Below are 17,383 nucleotides of genomic sequence, written 5' to 3' on the forward strand. Positions count from 1 at the left end.
AAAGAGATGCAAGTCAAGCACACTCAATAGAGAATGAGCATAGACACTGACAGACATAATGATTTAACACACACACACACACACACACACACACACACACACACACACACACACACACACACATACAGATTAAAGCCATTGGTCACTTATAATTATAATGCATGCAACTTTTTTAAACTTAGTAACTGAGATAGATACATACATTTACAAATTCACTTGTTACAATGGACCATTTAAAAATGTGCTTAAAAATTCTTAAAAGAATCTTAAATGACATGGTGACTATTTACACGACCTGTACATGATGATTATAGCTACTGATTAAATTCTAATCTAAAATCATGATGTAGCCTTTCATTCATGACTGCATTAGTCATTCTAAAGAACAGCATGGTAACATGGCTTAAAGTTTATAGGGTGCATTTAAAAAAAAATATTTACAATTTTAACAATTACAATTTTAACTCAAATTGGGTGAATCTTTGGTTGTCTTAAAGAATTGCATGTCCGCAAATATTAAAACAGCAAATTATGTTTTACATGTGTACAGGCAGGGTTGGGGAGTAGCAAAATACATGTAACAGGATTACATATTTAAAATACAAAATATAAGTAACTGTATTCCACGACAGTTAGAATTTAAATCATTGGTAATTACAATACAGTAAGATACAAACAGTATTTTCATTACTGAAGAGATTAATTTGCATTTTATTGTAATTTGTTTAATTTAATATTTAGTTCTTTCAGATGGAAAACATTTATGCATATAAATGATGCGATCCAAAGAACAGCGGTGAAACACTTTCTTATGATGTGTTACATTCATACGAGCGGACAGAGAAGTTAGTTTGAAGTAAGTTTGGAGCAGAAGAAATAGAAACAAACCTTGTGTAAATTGTCAGATTTGTGCTAAGATAAAATGCTATTTCTAGCCATTTTACATGCACATGTAACCAGACACGATCATATTGTTTTATCAAGAAAATTCATGTTGAATCATAAATTCTTCTTTTCTAGTAAGACCTTTGATATTAGGTTAAAAATCGTGTCTCTGACAAAACAAGTGACAAAATCTACCAGTGCTGGAGAAGTAATCCAAAGTATTTATAATACATTACTAACCTTGAGTAATCTAACAGAATAAGTTACAAATTAAAAAGTAACCTTTCCAACCCTGTACAGTTGCCCGCTTACAAGCATTAAGGCCGACTCTAGACCCCAGTCAAAATTGTCTAGAACCGCCGATAGTTTGTTGCAAATCTGCAATAATGCTTTCAGTAACTTAGAATGCTTATGCTGAATTCATATTTAGTTATTTTTAATATTTTATATCAAGTAGTACTGACATTTTTACCCCTGATATTAAAAATCCTGTGTGGATTACTGTAAGGGGGTGTTATATGCCCTTCCCACCCTTTGTAACCCTGTCCTTTGCCTTTCTTCATTCTTTTCTTCTTCCACCCCTTGTTCTTACAGTCAGCTGCTCCCACACAGGCAGATGCCCACGGCATTAAAGATGGAGAGAAGGGGATATTGGCAGGTCCGTTGTGTGAGCGCCACAATCCCTCTCTCCCACTCCCTCTGCGTGTTTCTCTCTCTCTCTCTTCTATAAACACATGACACTCTGATCTGAGTAGCTGTGCCGCCAGCGGCACATTGAGATGAGCATCACGATTCCAGCAGACTCTCTTCTTTGCTCGCATGAGCAGGTGCAGCTCAAAGAGAGAAAGCAATGCAGCCTGGTATGGATTGATCCGCACACTCCTCTTCCTCCTCTGCTCCATCTGCCTCGTTTTATATAACCTTTGCACCACTTTGTCACTCACTCAGGACATTTACCCACCTGAAGCCATCCTCCAACACTGATACCTCAAAAATATACACCAGACACCTGATCTTCATCAGTTTGGCACTTGTCCCTTCTTAGACAGCTTGACATACTAGTCTGGTGCAATTAAACTCTCTCACCATTTATTAGCAGAGTAACATCATCAAAGTGGTAAGTGTTGTTGGGCGTATGGTCATTTGTGGCTGAGTAAAAGAGGATGTCATGGCCTGCTCATTCTTCAGTGCGCAATCATGATAATTTTGATAGTACAATCATAATGTGAAGCTAACACTAGCAAACAAGAGCGTTAAGTTAGGTCTCAATATATATGCTAGTTTCAAAACTTTTATTTTTTTTACATTTTAAACTGAAAGTTTCTCTCTCTTTCTGTCTGTCACTCTCCCTCTCTCTCTCTATTTCACAAACACACATACAGCACCCACACACACAAACACACATTGATTGCTTCATCAATTGCTGTGCTGTTTTTGGTTCTTCATTAGACAGGCGTCATAGAAGCCTTCACACTGCAGGAATGTGGCCTAAATTTTCTGACACAACCAGAATGCCATCAGTGGATAAGATTCATTACATAGGCAATTCATCGGCCATCAGTAGGCATGTCACACTATGAAATCCAAGACTTATAACAAACAAAACATTTTATGATCTGTAAAATCATTTTTGTCAGGCAAAAAAGTGGCATAAATCCTACAATGTGAATTTGGCTTAACCAGCTGTTCAGTACAAATTTTGTAATGTGGGAAACATAATTAACAATCACATATAGAGGGGCCTGGGTATCTCAGCGAGTAAAGACGCTGACTACCACCCCTAGTCGTGAGTTTGAATCCCAGGGTGTGCTGAGTGACTCCAGCCAGTTCTCCTAAGCAACCAAATTGGCCCGGTTGCTAGGGAGGGTAGAATCACATGGGGTAACCTCCTCATGGTTGCTATAATGTGGTTCGCGCTCAACAAGCCATGTGATAAGATGCATGGATTGATTGTCTCAGACAAAGAGGCACTTGAGATTCATACTCCACCACCTGGACTGGGGTGAGAATTGGGCATTCCAAATGGGGAGAGAAAAGAAAAAACATAGTACACAAAGAAACTATAATAATACACACGTTTCTAGTAAACACCAAGTAAAACAGCAATATAGATTATAAGGTAGATCCAGGGTAGATGCCTAATTTTTCACAGATTTCACAATGAGGCTAAGATGAATGGATGTACAGTACAATCTGTTCAGTTGGTTGTGTTGTTAATATCTTAGTGCAGAGTGATACAAATTTTAACCAAAAATATCCATTACACAAAAAACAAACAAGGAGGACATGGGTTGATAATTAGATGTGATCTAGAAAAGTGGTCCTCAACTGGTGGGTCATCGACTGTGTAAAGGGATCAATGGAAAGGAGGAGGCAAGAACCGGCTTGACAATATAAATAATATTTGAATGAAGAAATAAACCAAAAGATACAAACACACACATATGACGGACAGCTGCCTGTAAACGTTCTCTCTCTGTCACGGCCCGCCCTCCGCCCTGTCACAGGCCGATATGGGATTTTTGAGACCGATAACACCCGCGTTTCAGCGGCTGGTAGGGGACACCTTCGCCCCTGGCAGCGGCCCTGACCGCTTCAGGCGGTCGGTTAGGAGGTCCTTCTCCTTTCATGGTCGGCGGCCGTTCCTCCACTTCCAGGTGGCCGGGCATCCCCGGAAGATGGCCCCGGCTGCTCCGTTGGGGTGGATGGTAGCAGCGAGAACTCTACTACAGCGTATCCCTCCTCCTTCCCGGGTTTGGGCACCAGTGTAAAGGGAACAATGGAAAAAAGGGGGCGACAACTGGCTTGAAAATATAAATAATAGTTTAATGAAGAAATAAACCAAAAGACACAAACACACACATAGGACGGACAGCTGCCCGTAAACGTTCTCTCTCTATCGCACCACCATCCGCAGTCGGCCTTTATCCCTCTCTGAGGCTTAATTAGCCTGATAAGGGACCGGGTGTGTAAAATCACGACCCGGCCCCGCCCTCCGCCCTGTCACCCTGTCATATGGGATTTTTGAGACCGATAACAATTTTAGAGGGGGAAAATTTACTGATCAACGATATGGTGGCCAATATAGTTTATAGAATATTTTACATTATAATTATACATGGTCAAAAAATTCTAGAAATGAACTTTGAGAAAATAAAGAATAAGTAAAAATACAATAAATAGCTTAAAAACATCAGTACTGTATGTTCAGTATCAGTCAGTTTCTGACCATTAAAATAAAGAATAAATATTTTTTTTTTTTATAAATGGCTAAATAAACATCAGTAATACTGTTTAGTATCAGTCAAATGCTGACTATTTTAATACTCAATTAGTCAGTCAATTATAGGCAGATTGTAAAACAAGAAGTATTTACACCTGCCGAGTCAAGAGATAAACAGCGGCAGTGGTGTTACACTGTATTCTGCTATACAAGTTCAGGAGAAACTTTCAACAGTGGAAAACCAGACTTTTAAATATTACATATTATAAATGCAACGGCTGGAATTTTTCGGTTGAAGGGGTATCAAACTTCAAATTTGGTGAATAGACAGTCTGCAACAGTTTGGTGAATACATGTTTACACATTAGCTATCACTCATCTGATTAGCATTGAAAGTAGCTACGTGGTTAGCTATTTATCTATGAGTAAAAGATGGACTAGCATTGCGTCTCACCAACTAGGTAACAACGTAGCGTGAAATCAACACTCAACAGACACAATCCACCACCACACTGTTGTCTGCTAAGCTGCAAAAAAATGTTCTGATGTTTACCTTTCAATCTGCTACATTACTGACTGCACTGACAAACTATAGATGGCTAACTGCAAACAGACATGAGTGACATGGTTGTCAGGTACAGGGTTAACATTATATTAGTTATATTGAAAAGGGAAAATGACAGGGTCATTTTTTATTAACTTTCCAGTGTGTATTTCACAATCTAGTTAGCAATTTACAGAGACAACACCACTCAACTCTGCATCACTTAACTCCGCCCTGTCTGCAGAGCCACCGTTAGCACAGCTCTCTAAACAATGGAGTTGGAGCATGCTCTGTTGGACAAACTACGTCATGACACAATTCTAAAGCATTGTTTTCTGCATTATATATTCTGAAAAAAGTTTTCATATCTGCGCATACCGGTAAACTTATATGCCAATACGATATATCGGTGAAAGGCTAATATCGGTAATATATCGGTCGGGCACTAGTTGTGACCCAAAATTATCTTGCAGGTCTGTTCTGATAGGGTCGCGTACAGCAGGATAAACAATACTAAATTGTAAAATAGTTAAAATATTACCAAAAATGTTTTTTTTTTTTTTTTTTATGTATTTACTTTTTGTATGATATGCAATTATGGTACTGTCTTGGGTCGCCACTTGATGCCCAAAATGTTCACACCGCAGATAAATGAATTTTCTGCTCAAATCAGTTTTTTTTTTTAAGATTGTTCACATTTTAAATGTATTTTGGGGTTGAAAAAATTTGTAGTATGCCTATGCCCACTTCATCCGTCAATAATCCACTGCACAAATTTATGTCTGTATCTTTTCATGTGCCTATTTTACTACATGTAGTCCAAACTGTTGAGCCTTTAATTTTATTTTCTCTCTTTAAAAAATAAATGAATGCATTAACTAGAAAAGATATGACTCACTATTAAAGGTTTTAAACCGTAACACGTCAATATAAGTCGGAAATCAAGTGCACAAATGACGAATGTTGAGATAGATTAATGTAAAAATCACATTAAATCTGACTTGGCTGTTCAGACTATAGGCACATCCAAAAAAATCTTATATGTATCCAGGGCCGGATTAAACATATGGGCAATTGGACATGTGCTCAGGGGCACAATGTGCAGGTTGGCACCACACACAAATTCTTTAAAAATTGTCTATGGTCTGTTTTTATTTCAGGTTTATTTTAGTTTTCAGTATCATAAATAAGGTATAAATTATTGTCCAGAGGTCCGGACCGCTACTGAAGCAGCATGTAGATGGTGCTGAGATGAGGTACCTCTTACTATTCTCAGCACTGGCCAGGATGGTCTAATCACAGTAGTTTATTATTACTTGATGTTGATTTTAAAAATTATTTTATAGATACTGCTGAGGCGAATTTCTATTCACAGTTATGAATCCTTGTAATTATCAGTTTTTATTTAAACTGACAATCCAATGAGCATTATGAGATCTGAATGTGGATGAAAGCATGATTCTGTTTTCTGAGCCATCAAGCGTCCCCTGCAGGAAGAAAACTTTGAGTCTCATAGGACACAGTCATAGTAACTAAAGTGTCTCCAGCCCTGTACGTTTATTTCCACATATGAAAGTGGCCCAACTCAGAATTGAAAAAGCCAGATTCAAAGCACTTTTTGCTATTCACACTGTCATCCAATTAATAGATCTGTGTCACATGTCAGTGAAAAAATCTGATTAGGGCCGCTTTCAGCTGCGTTGTGAATGTAGCCTTAGATAGTACAACCCTTTCAAATGACTCAGAGGGGCAGATTCACTAAGAATGAATTGTGGACTGTAATAGCGCCGTTTTTTGCACACACTCTCTGCATTGATTTACTAAAGAAATTATGTTAATCAGGCACCTGTGCAAACATGCCTACAAAATCACTACTGAGCGCTGTTTCCACACGCAATCCTGATCTTGCGGTCCGATCTTGAGCACAATCTAGCGGTGGATACTGCAGACCACTGTATTTGACACACTCTGCCTGGACTTGCAGCATCAATTTGATCCAGATGCCTGGACGTGCGCTTGACGACACGTGCATCTGGATATATGCCAGGTTATAACACTCTTTTCCATCATTTGATGATTATTTGATTATTAACTGCAGATATGATCAGTTCATGTGTCAGTTCATGATCAGTAATGTGCACAAATATCTCTTTTAAATTAAATGTATTTGACTGCATACTTTCATTTGGCGGTAATAGAAATGTGTAAATTGTGCAAGGCAATTTTTGTGAATGAAATTTCTGGACAATATTTAACCACACCCAAGTAACCATTTAGTGCACCCTAGCAATCAAAACCCATTGACTTCCATTAAAATGACCTTAGATGATATCTCTGGATCAGAATATCATAGAGACTTCATTGTTGGCTCGTATAACTCAGGCTAGAAATTAGCCTTGTTAGTATCACTCTGAAAAATCATACATCTCTGTACCAGAACATTGTAGACACTTCTGGTTTTGTTTATTTAACTCATGGTAGCAAGGAGTCTTATGAGTATTACCTTGGTAACTGCCTAGCAACAAAATGGGATTACCCTAGCAACCAAGTAACAAATCACATACAGTCAGGTCCATAAATATTGGGACATCGACGCAATTCTAATCTTTTTGGCTCTATACACCACCACAATGGATTTGAAATGAAACAAACAAGATGTGCTTTAACTGCAGACTTTCAGCTTTAATTTGAGGGTATTTACATCCAAATCAGGTGAACGGTGTAGGAATTACAACAGTTTGTATATGTGCCTCCCACTTTTTAAGGGACCAAACGTAATGGGACAATTGGCTGTTCAGCTGTTCCATGGCCAGGTGTGTGTTATTCCCTCATTATCCCATTTACAAGGAGCAGATAAAAGGTCCAGAGTTCATTTCAAGTGTCCTATTGCATTTGGAATCTGTTGCTGTCAACTCACAATATGAGAGCTGTCACTATCAGTGAAGCAAGCAATCATTAGGCTGAAAAATCAAAACAAACCCATCAGAGAGATAGCAAAAACATTAGGTGTAGCCAAATCAACTGTTTGGAACATTCTTAAAAACAAAGAACGCACTGGTGAGCTCAGCAACACCAAAAGACCTGGAAAACAGCTGTGGTGGATGACCAAAGAATTCTTTCCCTGGTGAAGAAAACACCCTTCACAACAGTTGGCCAGATCAAGAACACTCTCCAGGAGGTAGGTGTATGTGTGTCAAAGTCAACAATCAAGAGAAGACTTCACCAGCGTGAATACAGAGGGTTCACCACAAGATGTAAACCATTGGTGAGCCTCAAAAACAGGAAGGCCAGATTAGAGTTTGCCAAACAACATCTAAAAAAGCCTTCACAGTTCTGGAACAACATCCTATGGACAGATGAGAGAGATCAACTTGTACCAGAGTGATGGGAAGAGAAGAGTATGGAGAAGGAAAGGAACTGCTCATGATCCAAAGCATACCACCTCATCAGTGAAGCATGGTGGTGGTAGTGTCATGGCGTGGGCATGTATGGCTGCCAATGAAACTGGTTCTCTTGTATTTATTGATGATGTGACTGCTGACAAAAGCAGCAGGATGAATTCTGAAGTGTTTCGGGCAATATTATCTGCTCATATTCAGCCAAATGCTTCAGAACTCATTGGACGGTGCTTCACAGTGCAGATGCACAATGACCCGAAGCATACTGCGAAAGCAACCAAAGAGTTTTTTAAGGTAAAGAAGTGGAATGTTATGCAATGGCCAAGTCAATCACCTGACCCGAATCCGATTGAGCATGCATTTCACTTGCTGAAGACAAAACTGAAAATGCCCCAAGAACAAGCAGGAACTGAAGACAGTTGCAGTAGAGGCCTGGCAGAGCATCACCAGGGATGAAACCCAGCGTCTGGTGATGTCTATGAGTTCCAGACTTCAGACTGTAATTGACTGCAAAGGATTTTTAATACAACCAAGTATTAAAAAGTGAAAGTTTGATTTATGATTATTAATCTGTCCCATTACTTTTGGTCCCTTAAAAAGTGGGAGGCACATATACAAACTTTGTAATTCCTACACTGTTCACCTGATTTGGATGTAAATACCCTCAAATTAAAGCTGAAAGTCTGCAGTTAAAGCACATCTTGTTCGTTTCATTTCAAATCCATTGTGGTGGTGTATAGTGCCAAAAAGATTAGAATTGTGTCGATGTCCCAATATTTATGGACCTGACTGTATCTCTGCACAGAACATTGTAGAAACTTCCAGTTTCGTTCATTTGATTCAGGGTAGCAAGGGGCCTTTTGAGTATTGGTAAATGGTCCGCGCTTTTTTAACCTTAGAGGTTACCAAAGCACTGTGTCCCAATCCTCCATTCTCACACACATTCACACTCATACACTAATGGTGGCAGAGCTCCCATGCAAGGCGCTAGCCTGCCATTGGGAGCAACTTGGGGTTCAGTGTCTTGCCCAAGGACACTTCGGCATGTGGAGTCGTGTGGGCCAGGAATCGAACCACCAACCCTGCAATTGGCACATATCTCTGCACCAGAACATCATAGAGACTTTTGGATTTCTTTAATTTTACTCAGGGTAGCAAGGAGACTTTTGACCATCACCTTGGTAACTGCTTAGCAACCAGATGGTGTTACCCTAGCATGGGGTATCTATCTATCTATCTATCTATCTATCTATCTATCTATCTATCTATCTATCTATCTATCTATCTATCTATCTATCTATCTATCTATCTATCTATCTACAAACTTTTTGATCTAGTTGTCTTTACCCTATTAAGTTATATCACTGTCAGACCAAATTCAAGTTATATATAGCTCCAAAAACATAACTCTAAAACTTGTGTTTTAGTTTAAATGAAGCAATTATGAGGCAGAAACTTCTCTTAACATTTTTTCATAAACTTAAGCTCCCTCAGCTTTGGGCCTTGAAATCTAATTTTGTGTTATCAAACCTTTTTTGTGCAGATTCCTTTCCCTAGTTGGAGCATTTTACATCACATCTCTAGGAGCAAGCTTATCAAGATATTTGACAAGTTTTAGCTCCTCCATGTCAGACCTGCATCAATATATATAATGGAAAGAGGGAAGCGAGGCAGAAGATGTATTGGATTAGCATTTAACAGAGGCAGAAGATGCACGAAAACAACCCCTGTCAGCAGTTTCCCAAAAAACATCCCCTCCAAGAAAAAAAAGACTGACTCAAGACATTGATCCCATTACACTAATGATTCATCTGCAAATCACTGCACCTGGTGTGGAGCAATTTGATACTGAGCCAGAATGAAGAAAATTAAAGAAATTTGTAATATCCTTACCTGAGGTGTTCTATTAAATTATAGTGGTCCAGAGCCAAATGGTGCTTCAGATGCTTGGATGGGGATCATGCAACTAAATGCTGATGTGAGATTAAACTGCCTTCTTTAATCCGTTTTGCAATCAGGAAGGTATGCCTCTCATTAGTTATTGCCTGCTTAAGGTTATTTATTGCTTAATTTGAGGGGACAAAAATGGAGGGGGGGGGGTGATCTTGGTGAATGATTAATGGCATATCTACTTTCACATAAGAGCATATGAAAAACACTGATCGATGTACTGTATGTAAAACAAAAACTGCAGCCGGTCACAGTGGTTGTTGGAGACTTCCCACCTTAATCTCTTTATCCATGGTTTATGGGCAAATTGTGAGGTCATTACTGTCTTCCTGCTTTAGTAACTCAACTGTAAAGATCATCTAGTAGTTCTAAAAGCTTTATCACATGTCAGTGACGGCGTACCCCATACAGGGAGGCTGATGTCGCACTATAGGAATAGTATCCTCTGCATGTCCACAGACTTTGATCTCATCAGTGGCCAAAATCCTGCTCCCCTCCACAGTGGAATGGAGGACACTGGCATACTATCTTAAACATCTGCTCTTTCATATTCTCAATCTTGAAACACAGACTGAAAGGTCAGAACCAGGGGTCATACACCTTCACTGCTGAATATGGTCTGAGAGACTGAAATACACATGTTTAGATTCTGTTTTCCATACAATGAAAACAGAATATTGTGTTGTTTTCAGTATTGAATAGATAATAAGAATATTGATAATTTTAAATTTATCTTGCATTGTCCACCATCTTGGATTTTTTTTTCCACCGAGTTCATCAAGGTTCATTCTAGGATTGCCTACCCAGAGAAGGATACATAAGATCATATCTTAAAATTTGGCTAAAAGGAAATTGTAATGAGGAGGAGGGCGTGGCCGTGCCGTGATGGAGCACGGCCGGTGCTGAATCAGCTGATCAGCCAGAGATGGAGATAAAGGGCAGCAAGAGACGGTTCGGGAGAGAGAGAGATGCACATGCCGCATTGCATGTGTGCGACTTTCTGATTAAAATTGATGTTGACTGTTCAGCCGGCTTCGATTTTCCATGGAAAAACTGTACATCTTGTTTTTTGCCAATACTTGCCTCCAAACTGACACCTTTCTCTAGTCGCTACTCAGCTTCTGTCTGGCTCTCATATGTAAATCCCAATTTGGGCAGCAGCATTTCAGCTGGAGATGCTGGATGGATTTTTGATGGATTGAATGCTGCTGGTGATCAGACAGGGTGATAGCAAAGGCTCTCCAGTGGACTATGCTGTTGGGGAACTGTGACACAAAGGAGTGATGTGTGCTAATGCTGTGAGGATAGCATCCCCAGGCATGCTATTTTTGCAGAGAGCTTGTGGGTAACAAATCTGACCTGGCTCTCTTGAGGAAGCAAAAATGGAAGCTTCATGGTTCTTTCCCTGTTTCTCAACAATACACTGCAATTCTTCAAGGCATTGCCAGTGCAGCTGAAAAAGATTTGATAAAATAGATTCTTCACTCAAAGTGGAAAAAATTGCAAATAGTGTGGGCATGTGCTATCAAGAGCTGCAAGATACGAAAGGCCACCGAAGAGTATGCTGAAATGAATCAAGACTCTGCTAGAGCACGCATTAGTTCACTTGTGATGCCCATACTTGCAAGACTATTTAAAAGGACCTTTGTGATGATATTATTGTAGGTACAATCACACGACTTCTAAATAGGAGTTTCTGTGCAAACATGAATCACTGTACAGGCCTAGATTTCCAAGAAATGACAACATTGAAACCACCACCAGCCAAATTAAGCATCTGTTTGTGGATTTCAGCTCGGAAAATAGTAAATCACAAAAGAAAATGCATAGCAATATCTCTAGAGATATTCAAAAAAAGAGATAATAAAATACAGAGTGAGCTTGTTCACATAATGAATGAAAAACAAACATGAAGAGGAAAGTACACATCACTAATCCATCCTTGGACAAATGTGTCCAGACTTGTATCTGGCTGTGCAGTGGAGCACGTTGCAAGGACATTAAATGATAAAGACATCAATCAGAACCAGGTCAATAGGGAAAGGTGTTGAGAAAGGGAATAAAACAGTGAGTCTCAAGCCACCATTTTGTATAGCTCTGTATTGATCCTCTCACCGATAAGGGAAGCTGGGCTGGGAAAAAAAAATGTCCCAGTTTCATTCATCACATATGTAGACGCTGTGGAACACATAGTCTGGCCCTGCAGGGAGAAAAGCTGCTCAGAAATAGCCTGAACTCAAAAAGACAAGATACAAATGCAACACATGGATCCAAGTGTGGCCACTTAACGCCTACCTTCATTATGCAAACACATTTGTCATAACAGTGCAAAACAACTTGTTCAGATAGATGGGTGTTAGTGGGAGGGGTGGACTAGGGGATTTTGGTGCAGAATGAAGAGTCTGTACCCCATACACACCATCTGAATGTGTCCTTCAATCCGCCTCTCTTTACATCTGCCTGAATATTGATATATCACTGTAAAGTGCTCCAGAGTACAGCTGTCAATCAACATGTGACAGAAATGGGGGAGGAATCTGGTGCATGAGTCAATTAATATTCAGAGAGGATCTACATTTAGTCCACTAGTAAAAGAGCACGAGCAGAAGGGGTACTGAAGGGGACTTTAAACTTGAAATTTGGGTGAACTCATAGCTGCAAAAGATGCCATTAAAGCCACATTAGTTATGCATAAAATGTTATCATGGACTCGACAGACCTAAATTACCAGTTGTATCAAAATACAAATTACTTAATTAGCGGGAGATGGCATATAACTTTTTTGCAAATGTCAAACAAGACACACAAATGCAATATCAACTGTCTTTCATAACATTAAATTTTTTACTTCTCTCAAGCAAAACACAATTTTCAGAGCAGATTTATTTCTTGACATGAATAGTGAGATGCAACATCCTTATTGCCTATAATGCGTCTTATGACTGGCCTATAACAATTAGAGTATATTACATTCTCACCCATTTAATTAAGAAATGTCACACACTAACAGAAAACACACTCACTCTCTCATAGTTTTACACACTTCTGCAGACGTGAAAGCCGCTAGTTTTAAGATAATATGAGCATAATTACATTTAGCTGCATTACTCACCAGAGTTTGCTGGTACTGAAGCACACGTTCCTGCACTCTGTCTTGAGCCATAACCTTTAATATGACAGGGATGAAGTATTTAAACGTGTACCGTATTTCCATACACCACAAGATCACATCCGCATCCTATTTGGGACGCAATCCAACAAGCAGCAAGAACAGAGTAACAGGTCCTTTCACAGAAAACAGCCCAGCTCCCTTTCAAGCAGTCGAATGAACGCTTCCCTCTGACAGAGCGCGCTGCTGGGCTTGATGAATATGGCATAAATGCGCAGGAAATCTGCTCGCTTCGTGTGGGAGGACAGAGGTTACTACACTTGATACCTGTTGACTCGATTGTCAAAAATCAATAGATATAGTTGATATCCATGTGAGTAATCGCTATATTTGTACAGCTGTGAACTTGACCACTTAAAGAGTAGATTACTCATGCCAGGATATTGCATGACTAAGATTTAAACAAACTGAAATGCACAGCAGAACAGTATCTGACATCACTAACTGGTGCTGGCATTCTCTTTTCCCGAGGTATAATTTATTCAGTCAGTCCAAGCCATTAAAAGGTCCACACAGTCTTTTTTTTTATCTAAACAGCATGTACCATCCTGTACCAAGGCAGGAACAGGTTATGTTACATTTGGGTGGGAAAAATGACTCCAGTGAATCAAACAAAGATTCTCTTTTAAATTGGAAACATAGTTGACAGAAAACGCCAAATGGGTAGACAGTTTCCCTCTACCTTTAACCTGTTAGTCTTTCTATCGATTGTTAGTGGAATTGAGCTCATCTGTAAAATGACATTAATAGAATAGTGGGCAGCTCATCAAAATATTCATTAATATTTCTAATGGTGGTTACAGTAAATACCAAATATAGATATGGTTGTGCATAAGCTGCATTTCAAGCTCTGCACACAAGCACCAGCAGCTTCATGGGATGAAAGACAGAATTCCTTGGAGAGACAGAGAAAACCAATAGGTTGTTAAAGAGATTTCCCTGCAGAGACAAAAACTCTGGTAGGCTGCATTCGGGCTCAGTAACAGGTCTACTGCCAACTCAGGCAACAGCAGGGCCTCAGAATGAGATGAAATATGAATGTACAGTACCACTGTGAATTCAGAGATTTCTTGCAACACTGCAGTGTTTTTGTTTATGTGTTCATTCTTGTTCCCACTCTCTCTCCTCTATGCCTGCTCATGCACACAGGCCTAACTCAAAAACTCTGCTTATACTGTACATACTGTAGACAGCAACAGCGGCTACACTGTCATGTCTTATCATCTACATCACATAATGTCTGTTATCACAACACTTCCTTACAGACATAGACTGTTTCTCCAAATTTTCCAGATCAATTTGAAATAAATACATAGGATATAATGGGGTAAAAGGCACATTTGATTTGATTTTCTCCAAAAACACTAAATAGCAACAAAACTACCACAGCACTTTCCTAAACACCTGTTTGTCACTATATGCACTGCACAATTTTCCTGATCAATGGGGTCATTGTGTGTAATTTCTAAAAGTTGATTTTGAGAATGTTGCAAATGTATGTAGCTAATGTAGCTAATTCCAAGCTATCCTTGGAATTATCCAAAGGATAGCTTGACAAAATACTTTTCAGTTTTGTTCAAGGTGATTATATCAAAAGATATTAAATAACTGGACAATAAGTGAAAGGACTGTATTTGGGGTAAAAAGCCCCCCAGCTGCTAAAGGCCCCCGTAAAACACATTGTTTTTCTTAGGTGGGGTGAATAGATTTGTAATGAAGAATTTTCTAAATGGGCTCACATTGACTGATACAATCACAATGGAGATTAATTTGTTAATAGAATACTTGAGATGTTATGAAATGCCAAATGTGATTGAAATTCACAGGAAATGGTGCATACTTTTCTGAAATCTCAAATGTGGGGTAAAGGGCCCCTCACCACCTTATTTTAAAAACTGAATTTTAATCAAAGCAGGTTTTAATTTAACCTTCTGTTATTATTTATTTTTACACAAATGATTTTGCTCCAACAATAATATTAAATAAAAATCCATGTTTTTTTCCCCCCAATCTTGATATGCCTACATTTTGTGATCAGAAAAAAAAGAGAAAAGAAGTCATTTTACTTTAGGTGTGCCTTTAGCCCCATTGTACCCTATGAGACCTTTTTGTCTTTGAACATCATACTCAGTCTACACAGGGCCATAGCAAGGTATTCTGGGCCCCCTGACTGTATATTGCTCTGGGCCCCTTAAAATTACAGTTAAGAATACTATAAACTATAAAAATATGTGTCTACTCTTGGAAAATGAGACGTTGAATCGTCGATGCATATGGGAGTGTGAAACAAGTGTCAATATTGGATCACACACTACCATCCCATATGGGGAATATGACCCATTACGCACTACGCTCAATAGCATGTGGTTGTCCTGTGTTAAACATTGGCCTGCAACAAACTGTGTATAGATCAAAACACATTCAGCACATAATCAAAATAATCTTGCCTTATTCAACCTGCCATTATAGCAATCAGTCAAGTTAAGCAGATGAAGTTTCTCCCCAAGTGCCTAAAACTATTCCATTTCAATTATAGACGCATGGTCTGCAAATGCATGTAGACATTCCATAAATTCCTGACTTGAAACATGTGAATGCAAGTATGAATGTCTGTTTTTTTCTGCGCTTCAGATTCCTCCATCCCCAAGAAAGGACCTTGAAGGGACATTGGATCTAGATGCATACACCACTAAATCTACAGGGTTTATAGAGAGGGATAGGATATCATCTTGCAATGAGCCGGTCGGACTAAATTGTGCCTATTTGTCCTCATTAAAGAAAATTGACAAGGAATCAGGCGTATGTTCAACTCCCTATAATAACACTGTGCCCTTGAGCCCCGAGGGATAACCAAGTCGATATAATGCGCCCTTTGGAATAAAAATGAAATGCAAAAGCTTTAAAGGCTAACGAATTGTTTTGATCGCAGTTTGGTGACTCCGAAAGCGCTCTCAACGCGCAGTTTATCGTCAGCAATCTTGAACACCGTTGCTATTTCGTCTTTGGTCAGCTACTTACATTTTTTTCCTCGCCGGCTTTTAGTCTTGATAAGAGCTCCTCTTGAACGCAACAGTCCAAACGTCACCTACGCCGCTCCATTTAATGACGCAACAATGCATGAAATCCCCACACAATTAGACCAACGCAATCAAAATCAAGTAATGACGTCAGTGCTTCTGGTCACAATTGTTCCATCAGAAGATCGATATACTTTCTTTGTAATTGTCCGCGCTGGTGAATTGGCAGTGCCCTGTTGCTGCTGCCGCCTCTGCTGCCGCTTGTTCGTCTTGGAATTCGGCTCAGACTGGAGGCTAAACTTCAAAAAAAAAAAAAAAAAAGACTAGTGCTTCCCTTAACACATTGCCTTGACGGTATTAATGCATCACTTAAACGGCTCGGATTTATGTGCGCTGCACGTGCAAACATGTAAAGGAGTAATTAAGCAGAAACTGTGGCGCGTGCAGTGGCCAGTAATTGATTCTGTGATGCAATGCGGGTTCCGTCACTGGTTTAGTTGGAGCAGGTTGACTCCACTTCTGTTCCTATTGCCCGTCATTAATGTGATGGCGCATGTCTTAATCAGTGCAATTGTTTGATGAAGTCTTGGTATTTAAACAGAATGTTAATGATCTATCTATCTATCTATCTATCTATCTATCTATCTATCTATCTATCTATCTATCTATCTATCTATCTATCTATCTATCTATCTATCTATCTATCATTTCAGTTGGAGGTGATATGACATGGGCTGATTTTTTTATTTTATTTTTTATTTTTGCAGAGGCTTTTTGCTCTATGTTGTTTTGTTTTCCCCACAGCTGTGACTCGTGGGCTGGTGCAGAATGACCGAGTGCATTGAGGAGAGAGGGTGATACAACAGGGACAACAGGAGTTTTTTGGGACTTGGGAGGATAATACTCAATGCTACATGTTTCAGTACACCCTTGTACTGTGAAGGCTGTGGCCTGGAGTTTGTTTCACTTTTGCCGAAAGCTAGATTGGGATGTTTTGTTGGGTCATGATGATAAAACATCTCTATCACTTTAAGCAATAAACATTAAAGGGATAGTTCACCCAAAACTGAAAAATCTCTAATTTACTCACCCTTATGCCATCCCAGATGTGACTTTTTTTCTCCTGCTAAACAAAAGAATATTTCACCTCTGTAGGTCCTCACAATGCAAATGAATGGTGACCGGAAATTTGAATCT

At 39.2% G+C, this 17,383-nt stretch overlaps 1 protein-coding gene across 1 annotated transcript in view; it reads right to left on the bottom strand.

The window, feature by feature from the left end:
* Nucleotides 1-13,173, bottom strand: part of LOC127645409 (chloride channel protein 2-like) — a 53,563-nt gene extending 40,390 nt beyond the window's left edge. Inside the window, exon 1 of the mRNA XM_052129020.1 lies at nucleotides 13,113-13,173. Coding sequence (XP_051984980.1) covers nucleotides 13,113-13,163 — 51 coding nt within the window. The 5' untranslated portion in view covers nucleotides 13,164-13,173. The remainder of the gene's footprint in view (nucleotides 1-13,112) is intronic.
* Nucleotides 13,174-17,383: the final 4,210 nt, after the last annotated feature.

The sequence above is a fragment of the Xyrauchen texanus genome, chromosome 6 (assembly GCF_025860055.1).
Source record: "Xyrauchen texanus isolate HMW12.3.18 chromosome 6, RBS_HiC_50CHRs, whole genome shotgun sequence".
NCBI classification, from domain to species: Eukaryota; Metazoa; Chordata; class Actinopteri; order Cypriniformes; family Catostomidae; genus Xyrauchen; species Xyrauchen texanus.